Here is a 22386-nt window from a genome sequence, read left to right as displayed (position 1 = left end):
GGAATCATGTAGTAACCAAAAAAGTGCTAAACCAATCAAAATACATTTTATATTTTAGATTCTTCAAAGTAGCCACCCTTTGCCTTGATGACAGCTTTGCACACTCTTGGCATTCTCTCAACCAGCTTCACATGGAATGCTTTTCCAACAGTCTTGAAGAGTTCCCACATATGCTGAGTACTTGTTGGCTGCTTTTCCTTCACTCTGCGTTCCAACGCATCCCAAACCATCTCGATTGGGTTAAGGTCAGGTAATTGTGGAGGCCAGATCCTCTGATGCAGCACTCCATCACTCTCCTTAGCCCTTACACAGCCTGGAGGTGTGTTGGGTCCTTGTCCTGTTGAAAAACAAATGATAGTCCCACCAGATGGGTTGGTGTATCGCTGCAGAATGCTGTGGTAGCCATTCTGGTTAAGTGCCATTCAAGGCTCCACTTACAGCCTAGTATAGCAGTGGTAAGGATTCACTCCGTGGTGCTGAAAAGAAAGCTCTGCTGTTGGGACAGGCCCTAACAGTTTGTGGCCACCGTCTATCACCATTATAGTACAATTAATGTATTGTTTAGTGTTGTGTAGTGGCTTTGCTGGCATGCATTAAAACTATTTTGGGGGAGTTTGCCCCACCAAGATGTACATGCTAAAATCACCACTGCAGACAGGTGGGAGGGTAAGGAGGAGAGAAAGGGAGGGAAGCAGGCACTTTGGAGGTCCAAACCCAGGCAGGTACCTGTAGGCCTCAGTCAGATATACTCTGGAAGACAGACCAAGATTACCAATCTTGCAGGAGCCAGAGCAGAGTGAGGGAGAGGGGTAACACTGCATCCCAAAGGGCCCTCTGGTCCCCCAAAAGGGCCATCTGGTCAAAAGTAGTGCACCAAATAGGAGATAGGGTGCCATTTGGGATGCAAACACTGAGAGATGTAGTTTGCAACTCTTCTGTTCAGCACCACAGGCTACTGGTTCAAATCACAGAAACCTGGAAAAACCAAAACACGGCCACAACAAGCAGAGCTAGTCCCAATGGAGATCTTGCCAAAGTGATCAGTCACTCAGACCTTCAGTAATCTCACTCATCTATAAATGTTGATTACAATTTAGTTTGCCTCTGATAAGGCCAGTGGAAGAGGATCGATATTTGACCAATCGATTCAATCAATATTTACAGAGATTAAGGAAATTGAGAGAGAGCTGGATAGTGTATGAGGTACTCTACTCCAACAGTCCCTGTATGCAGAGCTAGAGGAGAACTTCAATGACATGGAAGCACTGTGTTGTTTTTAATACTCAGCCCCCTTCATCTCCTCATATCTAATAAATAACGCTGTAAAAGTTTTCTTGAGGGTTACAGAACATTCACAACCAGCACTCTCGCTCATCCAAATAGACTGTTTGGGTCTGGCACTATTTTACAGAGTCGATGTTTCATTTATGACTGAATTCATCTGAATCCAATGATGATGGCTCCATGAACCTCCTTCCCTTATTCTCATTCGCCGTTGTGGCGTCGGTCGTCCACTGTGTGACCAAACCATGATTAATGATGGAGCCGTCCTCAGCATTACTCATTACCTCTCATCCAGAACTCCCCCTGCTGTCTCCGTCCCGGACCCACCCCACCCGTAGGTCTATAGCCTGGGAAATAATGTATATCATTACCTACAATGTCTTTGTTACAGGAGGTTGAGACTAGGAACTCTATCATCCCCGCTTTACATGTCTACTGTTAAAGGAAGGACCTCCCAGCTAGTATCATTCACTCCATGTCACTGCTTATGAATAAGATAGTGTTAGAAACTACAGTGCATAGTGTACACTACCGGTCAAAGGTTTTAGAACACTTACTCATTCAAGGGTTTTTATTTATTTTTACTATTTTCTACATTGTAGAAGAATAGTGAAGACGTCAAAACGATGAAATAATACATATGGAATCCTGTAGTAACCAAAAAAGTGTAAATAAATAAAAATATATTTGAAATTCTTTGAACACTCTTGGCATTCTCTCAACCAGTTTCACCTAGAATGCTTTTACAAAAGTCTTGAAGGAGTTCCCACATATGCTGAGCACTTGTTGGCTGCTTTTCCTTCACTCTGCGATCCAACTTATCCCAAACCATCTCAATTTGGTTGAGGTCGGGGACTGTGGAGGCCATGTCATCTGATGCAGCACTCCATTACTCTTCTTCTTGGTAAAATAGCCCTTACACAGCCTGGAGGTGTGTTGGGTCATTATCCTGTTGAAAAACAAATGATAGTCCCACTAAGCCCAAACCAGATGGGATGGTTGCGGATTTCTCTGGTAGCCAAGCTGGTTTGAATTCTAAATAAATCACAGACAGTGTCACCAGCAAAGCAACCTCACACTATAACACCTCCTCTTCCATGCTTTACGATGGGAAATACATATATGGAGATCATCTGTTCACCCACAACGTATCTCACAATGACATGGCTGTTGGAAACAAATATCTCCAATTTGGACTCATCAGACCAAAGGACACATTTCAAACGGTCTAAGGTCCGTTGCTTGTATTTCTTGGTCCAAGCAAGACTCTTATTCGTATTTGTGTCCTTTAGTAGTGGTTTCTTTGCAGCAATTCAACCATGAAGGCCTAATTCACACAGTCTCCGCTGAACAGTTGATGTTGAGATGTGTCTGTTACTTGAACTCTGTGAAGAATTTATTTGGGATGCATTTTCTGAGGCTGGTAACTCTAATGAACTTATCCTCTGCAGCAGAGGTAACTCTGGATCTTCCATTCCTGTGGCGGTCCTCATGAGAGCCAGTTTCATGATGGTTTTTGTGACTGCACTTGAAGAAACTTTCAAAATTCTTGAAATTTTCCAGATTGACTGACCTTCATGTCTTTAAGTAATGATGGAATGTAATTTCTCTTTGCTTATTTGAGCTGTTGTTGCCATAATATGGATTTGGTATTTTACCAAATAGGGCTATCTTCTATATACCACCCTTAGCTTGTCACAACACAACTGATGGGCTCAAACACATTAAGAATAAAATAATTTCCACAAATTAACTTTTAACAAGGCACACCTGTTAATTGAAATGCACTACCTCATGAAGCTGTTTCAGAGAATGCCAAGAGTGTGCAAAGCTGTCATCAAGGCAAAGGATGACTATTTGAAGAATCTCAAATATAAAATATATTTTCATTTATTTAACACTTTTATGGTTACTGCATGATTCCATATGTGTTTTTTCATAGTTTTGATGTTTTCACTATTATTCTACAATGTAGAAAATAGTAAAAATAAAGAAAAACCCTTGAATGAGTAGGTGTTCTAAAGCTTTTGACCGGTAGTGTATATCAGATTATCTATCATTTTATGGGCATAATTCAATTGAACATGCTTACATGCTTACCACAGTAGTTTTGCCACTAAATACCAATTAGACTCCTACAATAGGTAATTATTTCCAGTTTTCACAATAAGATATGTTGGTGGTGGGCAGTACTGTGAGAGGTAGTGCAAAGATCTGAATCTGGCCCTAAGACTGATATATTGTTTCTTTTATTGGTCTTTTGAGCAATCACATCAGATCTTTTCATATTTTATATTTTTATGAGCTGATCTGATTGGTCAAAATACCAAATAAGGGAGAGAAAAAAGTTAAGACCTTTGCCCGATTATTGGCAAAAGAGCTGATCTGATTAGTCAAATAAATAATTAGTGGAGAAATATGAGAATTGGGCTGCCTGTGTAAACCCAGTCTAGCCTACTGAGAGCATTAGCAAAGTCACAATTGATGGCTTTTTCCAAAGTATGCGCAGAAGTTATTTGTAAATGCAATTCTAAAAGACTGGCTCGTTTACAGTTCATGAATCCAATAGGAGCAGATTGTTCAAGGTAATAATTACTTTACTATTTTCAATACAGTATAAATAGCATTGTGCTATTTCATCTTGATAATCCCCTATATCAAATTGAAAGAACAGTCCCAACTGTCTGGCCGCGTTTACCCAGGCCAGGCAGCCCAATTCTGATATTTTTTTCACTGATTGGTCTTTTGACCAATCACATCAACTCTGAAAAAGTTCTGAAGATCTGACGTGATTGGTCAAAAGACCAAATAGTGAGAAAGAAAATCTGAATTGTGCTGCCTGTGTCAACACAGCCTCTGTCCTTCAGAAATTACTCCATCTAATTTTCACATTTGATTATATGTCAAAAAGATGTGACCACCAAGCCGATTGGCTGTATTTAATACAGGCAGACAAATTTTGATATTTTCCCCAATTATTGGCAAAAGATCTGGTCTGATTGGTAAAAATGTAAATTAGTGAGAAAATATTGTAATTAGGCTGCTTGTGTAAACACAGCCATTGATATGGTACAGTGTACATGGGTAGACAGTGCCACCCATGTTTCGCATTGAGAATCATGTCACTCCATTCATGATGGGTTAGTGCCCTCTGCTGTTAGTTATCTAGAACTGCATGGCACATGTATGTTGTCTCACTCGCCAAGCATGAAACAGAAATCGAGGACAAACAGAATTAAAGGAATTATTGTATGAAAATGATATTGTTTTCTCAGCAGGCAACAATAGTTGTGTCTTGCAGGGATAACAATCTGTTTTGGTCTCTTTAATGAGAAGGAAATTATAGAATACCCCTGACTTGCATCCAATTCAATGCTCTTCGAAATGGTAAAAACTAAAATAACAGTGAGGAGCTAGACATCAATACCAGAAATTATTTTAATAGTTTTCTATTTAGCTGATTGTGCTATGATTATGAATCTCAACCTACATCGGCCTGCATCGCTTGACACAGAGGTAGGAGTACATTTGAAAAAAGATTGAAAATAATTTCCTTATTCTACAAACAATGGGAGGGGGGGTATATGGGCCTGACTTGTGTACGTGGGCTGATATATCAGTATACTAGCCTCTGTGTTAATTAAGTAGACCAGGCAGTGTTGTCTGGATGCATCCCAAATGGTACCCTATTCCCTTTTATAGTGCACTATTTTTGAGTCATTTGGGACTTAGCCACTCTGATAGTGCAGAGTGTATGTCCCCGCAGAGACACACTAAGGTGTCAGTTAAACTCACACCATTAAAGACAACCCTCTCACTCCAACCCATAGAGAGACAGAAGATGTACGTGATTGACAGAGGGGGAGGGGACATCATACTTGAACTCACGAATACAGAACAGCACCGTTGAACTGGTAGGGCTTATTAATATATCTAGATGGAATAGATTTATGGAAGAGCTGGGGTTGGGGGAATTTCACAGGATTTTCAAGGCTACTACGTCAGGATGAACTCCTTGACAAACCCATTGTTTAAAATATGCTAATTGAAAATAGGCTATTGAAATAGTAATTCCTGTAAATAGCCCTATTTGTAGGTATATAGCTAATTTGCATACATACAGTACGTTACTGAGAGCGCAAGGGACAAAATTAATACATTGAAACAATGTACAGAAAACTCTATACAGAATGAGGAAGTGAAAGCAGTAGAAGAAAACGTCATTCAATCACACCAACAAGAAAGGACAAATATGATGCAGTTCTGATGCACAGATTTGGTTATATGGTTTGCTTATATGATTGGGCTATAAACTGTACACTCTGGCTTCTAAACTAAAAATGTGATTACTTTCACTCTCATCATCTCAACTATGAAGATATGAGATATGTTCAACAGCCATATGAGTACCTACCGCACTTAGACTGAGGCTTACTAGAAGACTGTTTTTGACTGCAAACCAGTGAATGATCTGTCTTGACACTTGTGTTAATACAAAGATAAAAGATAATTGCCCTCTTAAATCATTCAAACGATTGGTGCGTTCAACCTACTTACGCATGGCAAGCATTTCAATATGCAATAAACATATTTTTCATTTGTGTTATACTGTTTGTGTATCTCTGGTACATGGAGTTAGTGCGCGTTCCACTGGCACAGGTGTACACATAGGCCTACATCTGGAAAGCCAATTCTATATTTAGTTGGGTAATGTTCGCATTTATACAATATTTTGATTTACCGTTAACAAGTGCATATAGGTGTATTTCATGCTATTTTATTTCACAGTTTTGATGTTTTCACTATTATTCTACAATGTAGAAAATAGTCAAAATAAAGAAAAACCCTTGAATGAGTAGGTGTTCTAAAACTTTTGACCGGTAGTGTATATCAGATTATCTATCATTTTATGGGCATAATTCAATTGAACATGCTTATATTACCACAGTAGTTTGGGCACTAAATACAAATTAGACACCTACAACAGGTAATTATTTCCAGTGACTTTCAACGTGGCACCGTCATAGGATGCCACCTTTTCAATAAGTCAGTTTGCCAAATTTCTGCCCTGCTAGAGCTGCCCCGGTCAACTGTTAGTGCTGTTAATGTGAAGTGGAAAGGGCTAGGAGCAACAACTGCTCAGCCGGTGGGTAGTGGTAGGTCACACAAGCTCACCGAAAGGGGCCTTCGAGTGCTGAAGAATGTAGCGAGTAAAAATTGTCTGTCCTTAGTTGCAATACTCACTTCTGAGTTCCAAGCTGCCTGTGGAAGCAACTTCAGCACAAGAACTGTTTGTCTGGAGCTCATTGGAATGGGTTTCCATGGCCGAGCAGCCGCACACAAGCCTGAGATCACCATGCGCAATGCCAAGCGTCGGCTGGATTGGTGTAAAGCTTGCCGCCATTGGACTCTGGAGCAGGAAAGGGAGGACCAACTCCATATTAATGCCCATGATTTTGGAACAAAATGTTTGATGAGTATGTCTCCACATACTTTTGTCCATGTAGTGTATAATCACTTCCCAAGTCGACCCCAACGTATGCTAAATGAAAACGGCCCATGGCAGACCACCCAGACCTGACCCCGCCAGATGTGACGGTCTGTCCCAGCCATATGCACCCTGTGGGCTACACTGGAAGCAGTGACTTCCAACTGATAGAACCTGATAGAACAAAAGTGTGTGGTGATGCCCAACTCACCGCAGCACAAATATCTCCATAAATATACCATAAAGGCCTGATTAGTGGAGTGCTGCAGAAATGATTGTCCTTCTGGAAGGTTCTCCCATCTCCACAGAGGAAATTTAGAGCTTTGTCAGAGTGACCATCGGGTTCTTGTTAACCTCCCTGACCAAAGCCCTTCTCCCCTGATTGTTCACTTTGGCCTGGCTGCCAGCTCTAGGGAGAGTCTAGGTGGTTCCAAACTTCTTCCATTTAAGAATGAAGAAGGCCACTGTGTTGTTAGGGACCTTCAATGCTGCAAAAAATTTTTGGTTCCTTTCCCAGGATCTGTGCCTCAATGGCAATTCCTTCGACTTCATGGCTTGGTTTTTGCTCTGAAATGCAGTGACAACTGTGGGACCGTATATAGACAGGTGTGTGCCTTTGCAAATCATGTTCAATCAATTGAATTTACCACAGTTGGAGACCAATCAAGTTGTAAAAACATCTCAAGGATGATCAATGGAACCAGGATGCACCTGAGCTCAATTTTGAATCAGGTCTGAATACTTATGTAAATAAGGTCAATTTGCAAACATTTATAAAAACCTGTTTTCACATTGTCATTATGGGGTATTGTATGTAGATTGCTGAGTAAAAAATATATATATTTTAGAATAAGGCTGTAACATAACAAAATGTGGAAAAAGTCAAGGGTTCTGAATACTTTCCGAGGAAATACACATATGCTCACTCACACCAACAGACGTTCACACACAAAACATTTCCTTCACAATGGCTATACATGTCTGGCTCCGGTGAACCAAGACAAAATTCCCTATTGGGGTGAAGGCAGACACTGGTTTTGAAGTTTGCATACGGGGCTACCTCATCACATGACCATCACCGACTCATGTCCGCTACACCCCCCCCCCCCCCCCCCCCTTTGACCTCCTCCCCCATGAGAGGTCGCCTCACATTGGGTGTCATTGTAAGACACAGGATATGATCCACAACTGCAGTCCAAACTCAAAGTAGACAGCCCTCAGCCCTAAACCCTGTGCCCTTCATTGACGTTCTACATCGTCACATCCAATGGGTGCCTTAATAAATGTCCCTTGCCCAAGCGAGGGAGAGTGATAATCGGAGAGGCTACGTCCTTGGTGGAAATCTTGAAGTTGCGCAGACAGACAGATAACCATGGACAAGAAAACAAACTACAGTTCTAGCTATCAATCTTATAATGGTAAACTGGTTGATGTGTACTTTTTATGACTGTCTCGCACAATGTTATAGCTATCTATCTTGCTCAATGTTAAGCTTGAAAGTGGTTGCCTGGCAACAGCATCACATTTCTACATTGGCAAAGCAGTAATACACTCAGCCAAAATTATTATTTTTTCACTTGAAGTATACTCGCAATAACTAATAGTACTGTATGTAGTATACAGTATGATAGTATGCCATTACGAACACAATTATTAAAGTGGAACTGACAGCATCTTAGTAGCATGAAATCTTCTTAAAATATGTTCATATACACCCCCAGGAAGAATATGACACTTTAAAAAAAAAATCTATAGCAATATACAGGAGGAAAGTGGCCTAGCATTTGGACAATTAATAGATATTGCAGTAAATACAACTTAATTAAAACATCAGTCTCATCCAGGACCGGAGTCTACGCAGACCGGTGCGCCATATCCAATCAGAGGTACAGTAGCCATATGCAAAAAAGTAATTTGCCACAAAGTGTCACGGCAGATTTCCTCTTCTTCTGAAGAGGTGAAACAAGGATCAGACCAAAATGCAGCCTGGTAAGTGTCCATGTTTTAATAGGAAAACTCAACATGAACACAACTACAAAACATGAAAAACCAAAAACAGTCCCGTGTGGCACGGACACAGGACACAGGACACAGGACACAGGACACAGGACACAGGACACAGGACACAGGACACTGACACAGGACACTGACACAGGACACTGACACAGGACACTGACACAGGACACTGACACAGGACACTGACACAGGACACTGACACAGGACACTGACACAGGACACAATCACCCACAAAACACCCAAATAATATCGCTGCCTAAATATGGTTCCCAATCAGAGACAACGATAGACAGCTGCCTCTAGTTGAGAACCAATCTAGGCAACCATAGACATACAATTACCTAGAACGGGTCCAGCCACATAAACTTACAAAACCCCTAGACAAGACAAACACATAAATCCCCCATGTCACACCCTGACCTAACCAAAATAATAAAGAAAACAAAGATAACTAAGGCCAGGGCGTGACACAAAGGCCTGCCATCATTCGCTTTGAACTGGAATGTGGGTTTACACGCAGTTCAGTTGCAACAGCACGGCTTTAGATCATTAGAATTCATTTGACAAAAGTCACAAAATACACTTTAATGTATTTCTGCAAACATGTAGCTAAATACCACGGGAGTCCTCTTATATTTGGGAACTTTACAGTTCTATTTTTAGACCTTTATTTAACAAGGCAAGTCAGTTAAGAACAAATTATTATTTACAATGATGGCCTTCACTATTGCTCAAACTCTCAAACTTTTTCAGCTAGTTGGCCATCATAATTGCCTGACAATGCATACGGCGTTGTCCCAACCAAGCACCCAAGCTAACTGGCTAAAGTTGGCTAGCTTGCTAGCTAGCTAGCTACTTCCAGACACAAATGAAGAAACACCTCACTGACCATTTTAGTTGCCCTAGCAGAGCTGGTTAGGCTGTTAACATGTTATATAGAGTGTCCATGACTAACTATTACATTTTTTGCCTATGTTTACTGACACCGGTCATATTCAGCAGGTGATAGGTGTTGGTAAATTCATCAGTTATTCTGTGCTCTGGCACACTCGGACAAGAGTGCTCTGAAATCAGAGTAGATAGTTAGCCAGAGTGAATTTGAAAATTAAAGAGATATGCTACCTGGATAACAGTCGTTCAGCATAGCTAGCTAGCTATCTGCACCTGTACATAGCCCATCTATAATTTAGCCCAAACAACTACCTCTCCCTCTACTGTATTTATTTATTTTGCTCCTTTGCACCCCATTATTTCTATCTCTACTTGTCATATTCTTCCACTGCAAATCTACCAATCCAGTGTTTTACTTGCTATATTGTATTTACTTTGCCACCATGGCCTTTTTTTGCCTTTACCTCCCTTATCTCACCTCATTTGCTCACATTGTATATAGACTTATTTTTCTACTGTATTATTGACTGTATGTTTGTTTTACTCCATGTGTAACTCTGTTAATGTATGTGTCGAACTGCTTTGCTTTATCTTGGCCAGGTCGCAATTGTAAATGAGAACTTGTTCTCAACTTGCCTATCTGGTTAAATAAAGGTTAAATAAATAAACAATCTAGCTCATGTGTTTTTTGCATGCTACATAAATAGATACGCTAGCATATTAGCCACATTATGACTGACTTGTGATCATTGCCCTTGCTAGTTTGATTGTATTGACATTCCCAGCCTTAGGTACACTTGTCAGTTTTTGTCCAAAATATTGAGTCATTGAACCTGAAACAGTTAATCCCGGATGGAGGCAGCAAACAAGGTCCCAGGCCAGCTGTGATTTACAACCTGATAGCAATATTTTTTGGACTACCATGAAATGAATTGGTGAATTATATGAATCATGCATTGAACTGCATCCATCTATTCTGCCAACAATGCCTTAGTGTATGTCATGGAACTTAAATATAACCTATTTTCAAAACCTCCCATGAAGCTTGTTTTGTAACATAAACAGGGAATTTGATATATGTGACTGATATTATGATTGTCTGTTTGTTTCATATCTGCAAAGCAGTTCAAATGCTATCAGTTCCGCTTTAATGTTTAGGTAAGGATACATTTGTGAAAGAGAAAGCAAAAAGGAATAGAGGCCCAATTTGGCAGAAATAATCTGTCTCCCTCCAGCAGGTGGTGTTTTTTCGTTGTTTCGCCCACCAATCACGGAGTTTTTGTATGGAGGTCAATGTGAGTGTCGAATTTGGCCAACAAAAACATGTATGGCCTATTTGGTCGAATTGAAGTTTCGTAATGCTTAAATTGTTAGGAGTGTACTGATATAAGTAGGATACGTGAAATCACAGAAATTGTGAGAAGAAAAAAAACGTTATATAGGAGTTGTCTCGAAATGGCTATATGCATATTAATTTCATGAGGCTAGTAGCATAGCGTCTCGCCATTGAATACCGAGGTTGACGTCAACAACCGTCATCGAATCATCAGGACAGTGTCGCTTTGTGGACAACAACTCCCGTTGTCAGGACGGAAAGACATATCAGTATATCCATACTCTTTGGAGAAAGTAGTCCGTATTACATTTGTCCTCCATGAGTCGCCGTAACTTGACTATAAAGATTGCGTCAGCGGAAGTTCCACCCTCTTCATCCCCTCTCTTGCAGGCTGTGTAAGTTGCACATTTTCCATACATACAGAATGGAAAGTAAAATCATTATTCATCCTTCTTATAACTGACAAATACGTCCACGAAATAATTCCACAATGATCTTAGAAACATTAGTCCACATAATTCCGCAGTTATTTGGTTTTCCATTGATTGTTATTCGACTTTAAATATATGTATACTAACCCTTGTATTTCTTCCGTGGTCCAGGCTTCAGTCCGCAGACACGGCAAGATGGTGAGGACCGTTTTCGCTACATTTATATATCTATAATTGCACGATAAACAACATTTCGGTAACCTAGTGTGGCTTAACGAAAATGGGCATAACGTTACCGCTAATTTATCTTTGCCGTGTTGGCACAGCTAGTTATGTTAGCTAGCCGAGTAGGCTAATCGCTTGTACGGGCCACAGCCGGTGCGGCCTTAACACGGTAGCCAACGTTAGTACATTGTTAACTAACGAACTGAGGTGGTGTAATGTGTCTTTCGTTAACGTGAACTGAAATGTCAACAAATCACAAATCCAGCGGTAATAATTTGCATTGAAAGGCATATCTGTCAGCCATGTTCTAGTTAGTAGAGCATGTCTTCGCAAGTTGTCCAAACATCACAGGCTGTCTCGTGCATGTGATGCATTTACACGCTTGCCAGAATAAGGATGGACCTAGTGCTAATTTTCGATTTAACCAGAATCTTTAGTTCCACCGGTCCACTGACAATCTTCATATTACTTTTACTTAGGTATTTCCCCCCATGGCTAGTTAACCACATTGCTAACATGGCTAGTTATCATGCGGGTTAAGGTCCCTACGTTGAGGTTACCTCTGGTTGGGTGATTAGTTGTTGCAGAAAATGGTATAGCTGCTGTGTACTTATTCTTCCCTGTTTTATTTTAGCCACGCAAAATTGAAGAAATAAAAGATTTCCTGCTTACAGCAAGAAGGAAGGATGCCAAGTGTAAGTATTGCGTTGTTGCCCACTACTCTGCTCTTCTGACTTTTCTGACAGACTAATGCTGATGGTATTTATAGTAATTTAAGTAAGCATTTCACTGTTTACGAAGCATGTGACTAATTTGATTTCTACACCCACATAGTATTTTGCATTGAAATTCCAACTGCAAACCATGGTGTTCATAGTCAGATTCATCTGTTGTCCCACAGCCGTAAAGATCAAGAAGAACAAGGAAAATGTCAAGTTCAAGGTGCGTTGCAGCCGGTACCTGTACACCCTCGTCATCACGGACAAGGAGAAGGCCGAGAAGCTGAAGCAGTCCCTGCCCCCAGGTAAGATTCTTGTCTTTTATCACATGGAATGTGGTTAATTGTGTTGGGATAGTAAAACCGATGCATCTTGCCTCTTATAGGTACGTCGAGAAAGACCTTGGTCCCGAAGAGTAGTGACAATGTCGGGTCTAAAGATGTATCTCTCTCTTGTCAATGCATAGTGGTTACAAATTGAATGTAGTTATGAAGTAATCCTATTGGTTGTTGTGCAAGTTGTCCAAACACTACATGCTGCTTGGTGCTAGTGGTGCATTTACACGCTTGCTAGAATAAGGATGGGCCTAGTGCTTGATTTCAACTATCAGAAATTGAGTTCCACCGGTTCACTGACATGTGTATGCCTAAATGTTTTGAGCAATCTGGACAAAATGGAAAAATAGATTTTTAGGGGGGATGGGTTCTGATAGAAACACTGCTTGCCTCAAGTTGTCAAGTATCAATACCAAATTTAGAGATTAAGCATTCTACTCTTTCCTGAACACTAGTGTTTCTAATCACGTTAATAGTTAATTTGTAACTTTACCACTGAAAGTATGCAGTGAGAATGGACACAATGCACATGTAGTTTTTAACCTTCTCTCATTTCTCTCTTCAGGCCTGGCTGTGAAGGAGCTCAAGTAGAGGACAATCTTTGTGTACAGTGACTTGTAATAAAAAGAGGAAAACCATTTTGTCCTGGTTATGTTGTGCCACTACAGTACATATGTAAATGCTTTGTGGCTCGTAATTGGAACAAGGCATTAGTGAATGTATGCCCAATTAAGTTACTATGGATTCATTTGAAGGGCTGGTTTCCCAGACAGATGAAGCCTACTCCTGGATTTTGGAGTGCTTTCAATTAAGATTCTCAAATGGAAAATACTCTTTAGTCTAGGACTAGGCTTACTCGTTGTCTGGAAAACTGGCCCTAAAAATAAGAAATTACATGGCTCTGTGGAGTTGTCAAATCAAAGTTACTGACTACAGATGGGCCCAATACTCCAGAAATGATGTAATCAGATCGCAATAGGTGGTTTCTAGCGTGGTGACTGCTTACACCTATCCAATCTCATAGACCTGTGCTTACCTCAAAGATGCCTTCATTTATACTGAACTATAAAGTCAAATGTCAACGCTTTTACTGAGTTACAGTTCAAATAAGGAAATCAGTCAATTGCAAGAAATTCATTAGGTACTAATCTATGCATTTCACACAACCGGGCTGGGGCGCAGCTATAAGTGGGTCTGGGGGAGCATGGGCCCACCCACTTGGGATCCAGGTCCGGCCAATCAAAGTGAGTTTTTTTTCCCCCACAAAATGGCTTTAATAGAGAACCTAGTTTCATCAGCTGTCCGAGTGGCTGGTCTCAGACAATCTCACAAGTGAAGCCGGATGTGGAGTTCTTGGGCTGGTGTGGTTACCTGCGGTTGTGATGCCGGATAAACATACTGACGTATTCTCTAAAATGACTGAGGTGGCTTATGATAGAGAAATTACTATTTTTTTTACCACTTTTCCTCCCCAATTTGCACCGTAGACTGCTGCGCCACCTGGGAGGCCCGAACATTCAATTTACTAACAGCTCTAGTACGCATTCTTGCAGTCGGCATGCCAATTTCATGTGCTCTCAAAACTAGAGACGTGGCATTATGTTGGGCACTTTTTAGTGGCCTTATATTGTCCCAGCATAAGGTGTGACTGTTTAATCAGCTTCTTGATATGCTGCACTCTTCAGGTGGATGGATTATCTTGGTAAAGGACAAATGCTCACGAACGAGGATGTAAACAAATTAGAGAAATAAGCTTTTGCTTATGGAACAATTCTGGCATCTTTTATTTCTGTTCATGAAACATGGGACCAACACTATATTTTTGTTCAGTGTAGTAAAAAGCATGAGCTGAAGCACCCCCCCCACACATACTTTTTTTTTTGTAGAGATGTTACAAAATAGTAAACTAGATGAGAGAAAAAAACATTCGCACACAGTTATGCTGCTCCTGGAATTGACCTGGGCCTGGTTTCCGATAGCAATGGAATTTGGGTGTATGAGTAAACATGTATCTTACTTTTTCCACCACTAGTTTACCCAATGGAATTTCATACCTTAGGGACAAGAATATTATAATAGATGTAGGCTATTATAGTACTCTTCTGATGGCTAGAGTGGTAAGGAAAGTGAATGTCCATATGCTAATTGTGTCCATTATTGAAAGTCTTAAGTTTGGCAGGCTAAATTCCTTAAGTATGATTAACTAAAGAACAGGCAGTGTATGGCACAATAGACATGCACGTGTATGGGTAAAATGCTGGATTTCTATACCAGCTGTCAGACCAGTGCATTAGTGATCATAATCGGTCTCATAAGAAGACTCATCCACTTAATAGAACATTCGTGTTTGTTACAGCAGGCTCATTAATATTGTACAGTGTTTTAGTTTATCGGACACTGTTGGAATGACCATAGCATTGGCTACTGTCTACAACAAAGTAGACTAGACAGACCGGCTCTCCACTGTGATCTGCTTGGATAAAAAGTTTTGCATCCCAAATGGCACCCTATTCCAAATATAAAACCATTTTACCAGAATCCTATTCCCCATACTATATAGGGTGTTTGCAATAGGGGAATTGGCTCTTCTGGCCAAATATTGAAAATGCAAATCTTATACAGAAGCAATTTTCTGAGGTACAGTGCATTTGGAAAGTATTCAGACCTCTTGACTTTCCAACTGTTGTTACTTTACAGCCCTATTCTAAAATTGATTAAATATTTTTCAATGTACACACAATACCCCATAATGACAGCATGTTTGCTCATTTATTTAAAAAACAAAAACAAACAGGAAATATAAAATCGACGTAAGTATTCAGACCCTTTACTAAGTACTTTGTTGAAGCACCTTTGGCAGCGATTACAGCCTCAAGACTTCTTGGGTATGACGCTACAAGTTTGGCACACCTGCATTTGGGGAGTTTCTCCCATTCTTCTCTGCAGATCCTCAAGCTCTGTCAGGTTGTATAGGGAGCGTCGCTGTACAGCTATTTTCAGGTCTCCAGAGATTCTTGATGTGGTTCAAGTCTGGGCTCTGGCTGGGCCACTCAAGGACATTTGTCCCTGCAGAACCACACCCAGTGACTGTCCAGCTTTTGCCAACGACCTTTCTTTCTCAGGGGGCTGTAAACCCAGACCAGCTCACCAGACTCAGAGTGCCTCCCCCAGGTGTGCACATTATTGTTTATTTTCTGCCTCACACCTGCGCTCATAAGCTGGTCATTGGCGAAAGTGTGGACTGTGTCCAGGGGGTCCTGGAGTCTCCTGGCATACTCCCTGAACGCCATCTCTGCAGGGGTGCAGATTCATCCTCTGAATGGCACACATACACAATCAATGTCTCAATTGTCTCAAGTCTTAAAAATAATTTGTTAACCTGTCTCCTCCCCTTCATCTACACTGTATATATATATATTCTGGTTTCTGACATTACTCATTCGGATACTTCTTAATGTATCTTTTTTTTGCGGATTGTGTGTGTTTTTTGTAATAAAAAACAATGTGCTAGGTATTACTGCATTCATTTTTGGAGCTAGAAGCACAAGCATTTCGCTGCACCTGAGTTAACATCTGCAAATCTGTGTACATGACCAATAAACTTTGATTTGATTTGTTGCTTATACATTGCTTTGACATTCAGGAAAAAAATAACATCTTATTAAAATATGTCTATCTTTAGCCTATAAGTTGCATCTTTCCATGCCATACTTTTTCCCATTCTACTTATTTTCCTTAGACTACCATTCAGGTTCCTGGGATATGTCTATGCTCCCTGTAGGTTCTGCGCGCCTTCGCCTCGTGTCCCGTGCCCCTTATTCATGCGCGCTCCCGTATAGGGACATTTCTTTTCTGTGGTGGGATCGCTCAAATGTGAAAGACTGGACCAGCGGACAGGATGGCCGTGGCTGAAACGGCGTGCTAATTTTATTTTTCGCAGGTAATCTTGGGATGCTTTCCTTTAACGACTTCCCTGCATCTTTTGTCTACTGTGCGTTTCAACGGGTCTACACTATCCAGCATGCTTTTCCATAATAATAGCTTATTATTGCTTTGTTACAGAAGACGGAACTGATGAGGATACTTCCAACAACAGATGAGCTGTCTGTTTACTAAAGACAATAAACGAACTGTACTAGATCTTGGATAACAAAACTAGGGCCGGGATGTCTTCGATACGGGATGATTATATTGCACCTTGGTGGACTTATTGGCTACACAATTTTCCTCATGTCAACCTGAACTTCCAGCCCATCGATAACACCTTCACCCCCCAGGATCAGAACTACCAGCAGGTTAGTTGTGCAGACTCAGATTTGACCCACGCCGGGTCTCATAATCTGTATCCCAAATGGAACCTGATTTATTAGTGCACTACTTTTCACCAGGACCCATAGAGCTCTGGTCAAAACAAGGGTTTAAATAAATATATGTGATGTGTTATTGGATATGGTCTAAACCCCAAAAAGATCCCCTTCCATCAGGATGATCAAATTAACCAATTCCTGAATCTGATCATTTCTGACAACAGCAGAAGTTTGATAGGCCTATAGGACAGTCTGCAATGCAATGTTTATTTGGAACATTACATTTAATCTGTGTTATTACAAATAATATCATGTCATTTCTGGGCTACTCTATATCTCTCAGCTGACTAATCTCAAATGTCTATTATAAACTGGGTGGTTTGAGCCCTGAATGCTGATTGGCTGACAGCAGTGGTATATCAGACCATATATGACAAAACATTTATTTTAACTGCTCTAATTACATTGGTAACCAGTTTATTATAGTAATAAGGCAACTCTGTTTTTTTTATATATGGCCAATATACCAAGGCTAAGAGCTGTGTCCAGGCACTCCGTGTTGTGTCGTGGTAAGGAACAGCCCTTAGCCGTGGTAAATTGGGCATATACCACACCCCCTCAGGCCTTATTGCTTAAGTATCTTGCTGAAAAATGTGGGAACCCCCAGCATGTTTCTATGGCTTAATCCCAAATGCCACCCTACTATTCCTTATATAGGGCACTACTTAATGAAAGTAATCCTGTGTGGACATCAGACTCAGTATATTTCAAATGTATCTTGCAATCACACATAACAGAGTTGATGCTTGTAGTTTTACAATAGCAGAAATCTGTTTAGCTTTTGGCTTGGGTTGAACTACAGAGACCGTGCCCATTGTTTCCTCAAACCTCTAAATGGCTAATCAAGCCTTGGGATGAGTAATGTTTCAGCAGTTACTTTCCACAAAGACTGGGTTTATTCAAGGATTCTGTTATTTTCTATAGTGTAGAGTCAGTGTAGAGTAGACAGTCTAAAATAGGGGCAGACACCATGCAGTACTTTTTCAAAGCAGCTATAGTGAGACACCCACTCTATGTCTGCTGGTTGTAATTAAGTCGTTATTGTGGAACCTTTGCTGTGGGGGTGAACAAGTTTAATGGGAAAGCGTTAGCAAGAGAGAAAGGGATAGTGAGCGAGCAGAGAGGGGGTAGAGAGATGGGGAGAGAAAGTGGGAGAGGAGCTATGTAGGTCCAGTGTGGCTCAGTTGGTAGCGCGTAGCATTTGCAATGTCAGGGTTGTGGGTTTGATTCCTACGGGGCACCAGTATGAACAAATATGGACTCACTACTGTAAGTTGTTTTGGATAAGGTGGTCTGCTAAAATACCCACAGTTGAAATCAGAAGTTTACCTATACCTTAGCCAAATACATTCCAACTCTGTTTTTCAAAATTCCCTGTTTTAGGTCAGTTAGGATCACCACCTTATTTTAAGAATGTGACATGTCAGAATAATAGTAGAGAGAATAATTTATTTCAGCTTTTATTTCTATCATCACATTCCCAGTGGGTTAGAAGTTTACATACACTCAATTAGTCAACTCAGCAAAAAAAGAAACGTCCTCTCACTGTCAACTGCGTTTATTTTCAGCAAACTTAACATGTGTAAATATTTGTATGAATATAACAAGATTCAACAACTGAGACATAAATTGAACAAGTTCCACAGACATGTGACTAACAGAAATGTAATAATGTGTCCCTGAACAAAGTGGGGGTCAAAATCAAAAGTAACAGTCAGTATCTGGTGTGGCCACCAGCTGCATTAAGTACTGCAGTGCATCTCCTCCTCATGGACTGCACCAGATTTGCCAGTTCTTGCTGTGAGATCTTACCCTAATCTTCCACCAAGGCAACTGCAAGTTCCCAGACATTTCTGGGGGGAATGGCCCTAGCCCTCACCCTCCAATCCAACAGGTCCAAGACGTGCTCAATGGGATTGAGATTTGGGTACTTTGCTGGCCACGGCAGAACACTGACATACCTGTCTTGCAGGAAATCACGCACAGAACGAGCAGTATGGCTGGTGGCATTGTCATGCTGGAGGGTCATGTCAGGATGAGCCTGCAGGAAGGGTGCCACATGAGGAAGGAGGATGTCTTCCCTGTAACGCACAGCGTTGAGATTGCCTGCAATGACACACCGGCCCAGACCATGACGGACCCTCCACCTCCAAATCTATCCCGCTCCAGAGTACAGGCCTCAGTGTAAAGCTCATTCCTTCGACGATAAATGCGAATCCGACCATCACCCCTGCTGAGACAAAACCTCAACTCGCCAGAGAAGAGCACATTTTGCCAGTCCTGTCTGGTCCAGCGACGGTGGGTTTGTGCCCATAGGTGACTTAGGCGTCTCACAGTACGGACATTGACATTTATTGCCCTGGCCACATCTGCTGTCATCAGGCCTCCTTGCAGCATGCCTAAGGCATGTTCATGCAGATGAGCAGGGACCCTGGGCATCTTTCTTTTGGTATTTTTCGGAGTCAGTAGAAAGGCCTCCTTAGTGTCCTAAGTTTTCATAACTGTGACCTTAATTGCTTACCGTCTGTAAGCTGTTAGTGTTTTAATGACTGTTCCACAGGTGCATGCTCATTAATTGTTTATGGTCCATTGAACAAGCATGGGAAACAGTGTTTAAACCCTTTACAATGAAGATCTTTGAAGTTATTTCGATTTTTACGGATTATCTTTGAAAGACAGGGTCCTGAAAAAGGGACGTTTATTTTTCTGCCCAGTGTATTTGGTAGCATTGCCGAAAATGGTTTAACTTGGGTCAAACGTTTCGGGTAGCCTTCTACAAGCTTCCCACAATAAGTTGGGTGAATTTTGGCCCATTCCTCCTGACAGAGCTGGTGTAACTGAGTCAGGTTTGTCGGCCTCCTTGCTCGCACACGCCTTTTCAGTTCTGCCCACAAATTGTCTATCGGATTGAGGTCAGACCTTTGTGATGGCCATTCCAATACCTTGACTTTGTTGTCCTTAAGCCATTTTGCCACAACTTTGGAAATATGCTTGGGGTCATTGTCCATTTGGAAGACCCATTTGCAACCAAGCTTTAACTTCCTGACTGATGTCTTGAGATGTTGCTTCAATACATCCACGTAATTTTCCTCCCTCATGATGCCATCTATTTTGTGAAGTGCACCAGTCCCTCCTGCAGCGAAGCACCCCCACAACATGATGCTGCCACCCTCGTGCTTCACGGTTGGGATGGTGTCCTTCGGCTTGCAAGCCTCCCCCTTTTTCCTCCAAACATAATGTTATTATGGCCAAACACTTCTATTTTTGTTTCATCAAACCAGAGGACATTTCTCCAAAAAGTACGATCTTTGTCCCCATGTGCAGTTGCAAACCGTAGTCTGGCTTTTTTTATGGTGGTTTTGGAACAGTGGCTTCTTCCTTGCTGAGCGACCTTTCAGGTTACGTCGATATAGGGCTCGTTTTATTATTGTGGATATAGATACTTTTGGACCTGTTTCCTCCAGGATCTTCACAAGGTCCTTTGCTGTCGTTCTGGGATTGATTTGCACTTTTTGCACCAAAGTACGTTCATCTCTAAGAGACAGAACGCGTCTCCTTCCTGAGCGGTATGATGGCTGCGTGGTCCCATGGGGTTTATACTTGCAAACTATTGTTTGTACAGATGAATGTGGTACCTTCAGGTGTTTGGAAATTGCTCCCAAGGATGAACCAGACTTGTGGAGGTCTACAATTGTTTTTCTGTGGTTTTGGCTAATTTCTTTAGATTTTCCCATGATGTCAAGCAAAGAGGCACTGAGTTTGAAGGTAGGCCTTGAAATACATCCACAGGTACACCTCCAATTGACTCAAATAATGTCAATTAGCCTATCAGAAGCTTCTAAAGCCATGACATAATTTTCTGGAATTTTCCAAGCTGTTTAAACGCACAGTCAACTTAGTGTATGTAAACTTCTGACCCACTGGAATTGTGATACAGTGAAATATAAGTTAAATAATCTGTCTGTAAACAATTGTTGGGAAAATTACTTGTGTCATGCAAATTCTTTGTGTCATGCACAAAGTAGATGTCTTAACCGACTTGCCAAAACTATAGTTTGTGAACAAGAAATAGTTGGAGTGGGATGAAAAACGAGTTTTAATGACTCCAACCTAAGTGTATGTAAACTTCTGACTTCAACTGTGCATACAGTGCATTTGGAAAGTATTCAGACCCCTTGACTTTTTGCACGTTTTGTTATGTTTCAGCCGTATTCTAAAATGGATACAAAAAAAATCCTAGTCAATCAATACACAATACTCCACAATGACAAAGCAAAACTGGTTTGTTGAAATGTTTGTAAATTTATTACAAATACAAAATGGAAATATCACATTTACATACCTTTTCAAAACCTTTACTCAGTACTTTGTTGAAGCACCTTATTGGGTATGACACTACAAGCTTGAAACACCTGTTTTTGAGGATTTTCTCTCATTCTTCTGTGCAGATCCTCTCAAGCTCTGTCAGGTCGGATGGGGAGCGTCGCTGCACTGCTATTTTCAGGTCTCTCCAGAGATTTTCAATCAGGTTCAAGTCCGGGCTCTGGCTGGGCCACTCAAGAACATTCAGAAACTTGTCCCGTAGCCACTCCTGCATTGTCTTGGCTGTGTCCTTAGGTTGTTGTCCTGTTGGAAGGTGAACCTTCGCCCCAGTCTGAGGTCCTGAGCGCTCTGGAGCGGGTTTTTATCAAGGATCTCTCTGTACTTTTCTCTGTTCATCTTTCCCTCGATCCTGACTCGTCTCCCAGTCCCTGCCTCTGAAAAACATCCCCACAGCATGATGCTGCCACCACCATGCTTCACCGTAGGGATGGTGCCAGGTTTACTCCAGATGTGATGAATGGCAATAAGCCAAACTTTAGCTGCCTTTTGGCAAACTCCAAGCGGGCTGTCATGTGCCTTATACTGAGGAGTGGCTTCCGTCTGGCCACTCTATCATAAAGGCCTGATTGGTGGAGTGCTGCAAAGATGGTTGTCCTGCTGGAAGGTTCTCCCATCTCTACAGAGGAACTCTGTGGTTCTGTCAGAGTGACCATCGGGTTCTTGGTCAACTTCCTGACCAAGGCCTTGCTCAGTTTAACATAACAAAATGTGGAAAAAGGGAAGAGGTCTGAATACTTTCCAAATGCACTGTAGATATTCGATATCATGGGAAGGAAGGAGAAACACCCCACATGCTTTTTCCTCTGTAGCCACTCCTGCATTGTCTTGGCTGTGTCCTTAGGGTTGTTGTCCTGTTGGAAGGTGAACCTTCGCCCCAGTCTGAGGTCCTGAGCGCTCTGGAGCGGGTTTTT

At 41.4% G+C, this 22386-nt stretch overlaps 2 protein-coding genes across 5 annotated transcripts in view; both read left to right on the top strand.

Moving 5' to 3' along the window:
- The first annotated feature begins 11314 nt into the window (after nucleotides 1–11314).
- LOC109870323 (60S ribosomal protein L38-like) lies at nucleotides 11315–13363 on the top strand. The gene is made up of 5 exons (XM_020460798.2): nucleotides 11315–11410; nucleotides 11618–11644; nucleotides 12306–12366; nucleotides 12573–12695; nucleotides 13291–13363. The coding sequence occupies exons 2-5, from the start codon at nucleotides 11642–11644 to the stop codon at nucleotides 13314–13316; spliced, it is 213 nt and encodes a 70-aa protein (XP_020316387.1). The 5' UTR covers nucleotides 11315–11410; nucleotides 11618–11641; the 3' UTR covers nucleotides 13317–13363.
- Nucleotides 13364–16547: 3184 nt separating this feature from the next.
- The window catches only part of ttyh2 (tweety family member 2), a 104031-nt gene continuing 98192 nt past the window's right edge, over nucleotides 16548–22386 (top strand). Inside the window, exons 1-2 of one of the 4 annotated variants that reach the window (XM_031804790.1) lie at nucleotides 16576–16665; nucleotides 16788–17020. In XM_031804790.1, the coding sequence (XP_031660650.1) occupies nucleotides 16892–17020 (129 nt within the window). In that variant the 5' untranslated portion in view covers nucleotides 16576–16665; nucleotides 16788–16891. Of the gene's footprint in view, nucleotides 17021–22386 lie in introns of all 4 variants that reach the window. The other 3 variants (XM_031804791.1, XM_031804789.1, XM_020461114.2) reach the window with 3 other exon arrangements.

Source organism: Oncorhynchus kisutch, linkage group LG25 (assembly GCF_002021735.2).
Source record: "Oncorhynchus kisutch isolate 150728-3 linkage group LG25, Okis_V2, whole genome shotgun sequence".
NCBI lineage: Eukaryota > Metazoa > Chordata > Actinopteri > Salmoniformes > Salmonidae > Oncorhynchus > Oncorhynchus kisutch.
The sequence above is the reverse complement of the archived record's forward strand: the minus strand, read 5'-3'. Positions and strand labels throughout refer to the sequence as shown.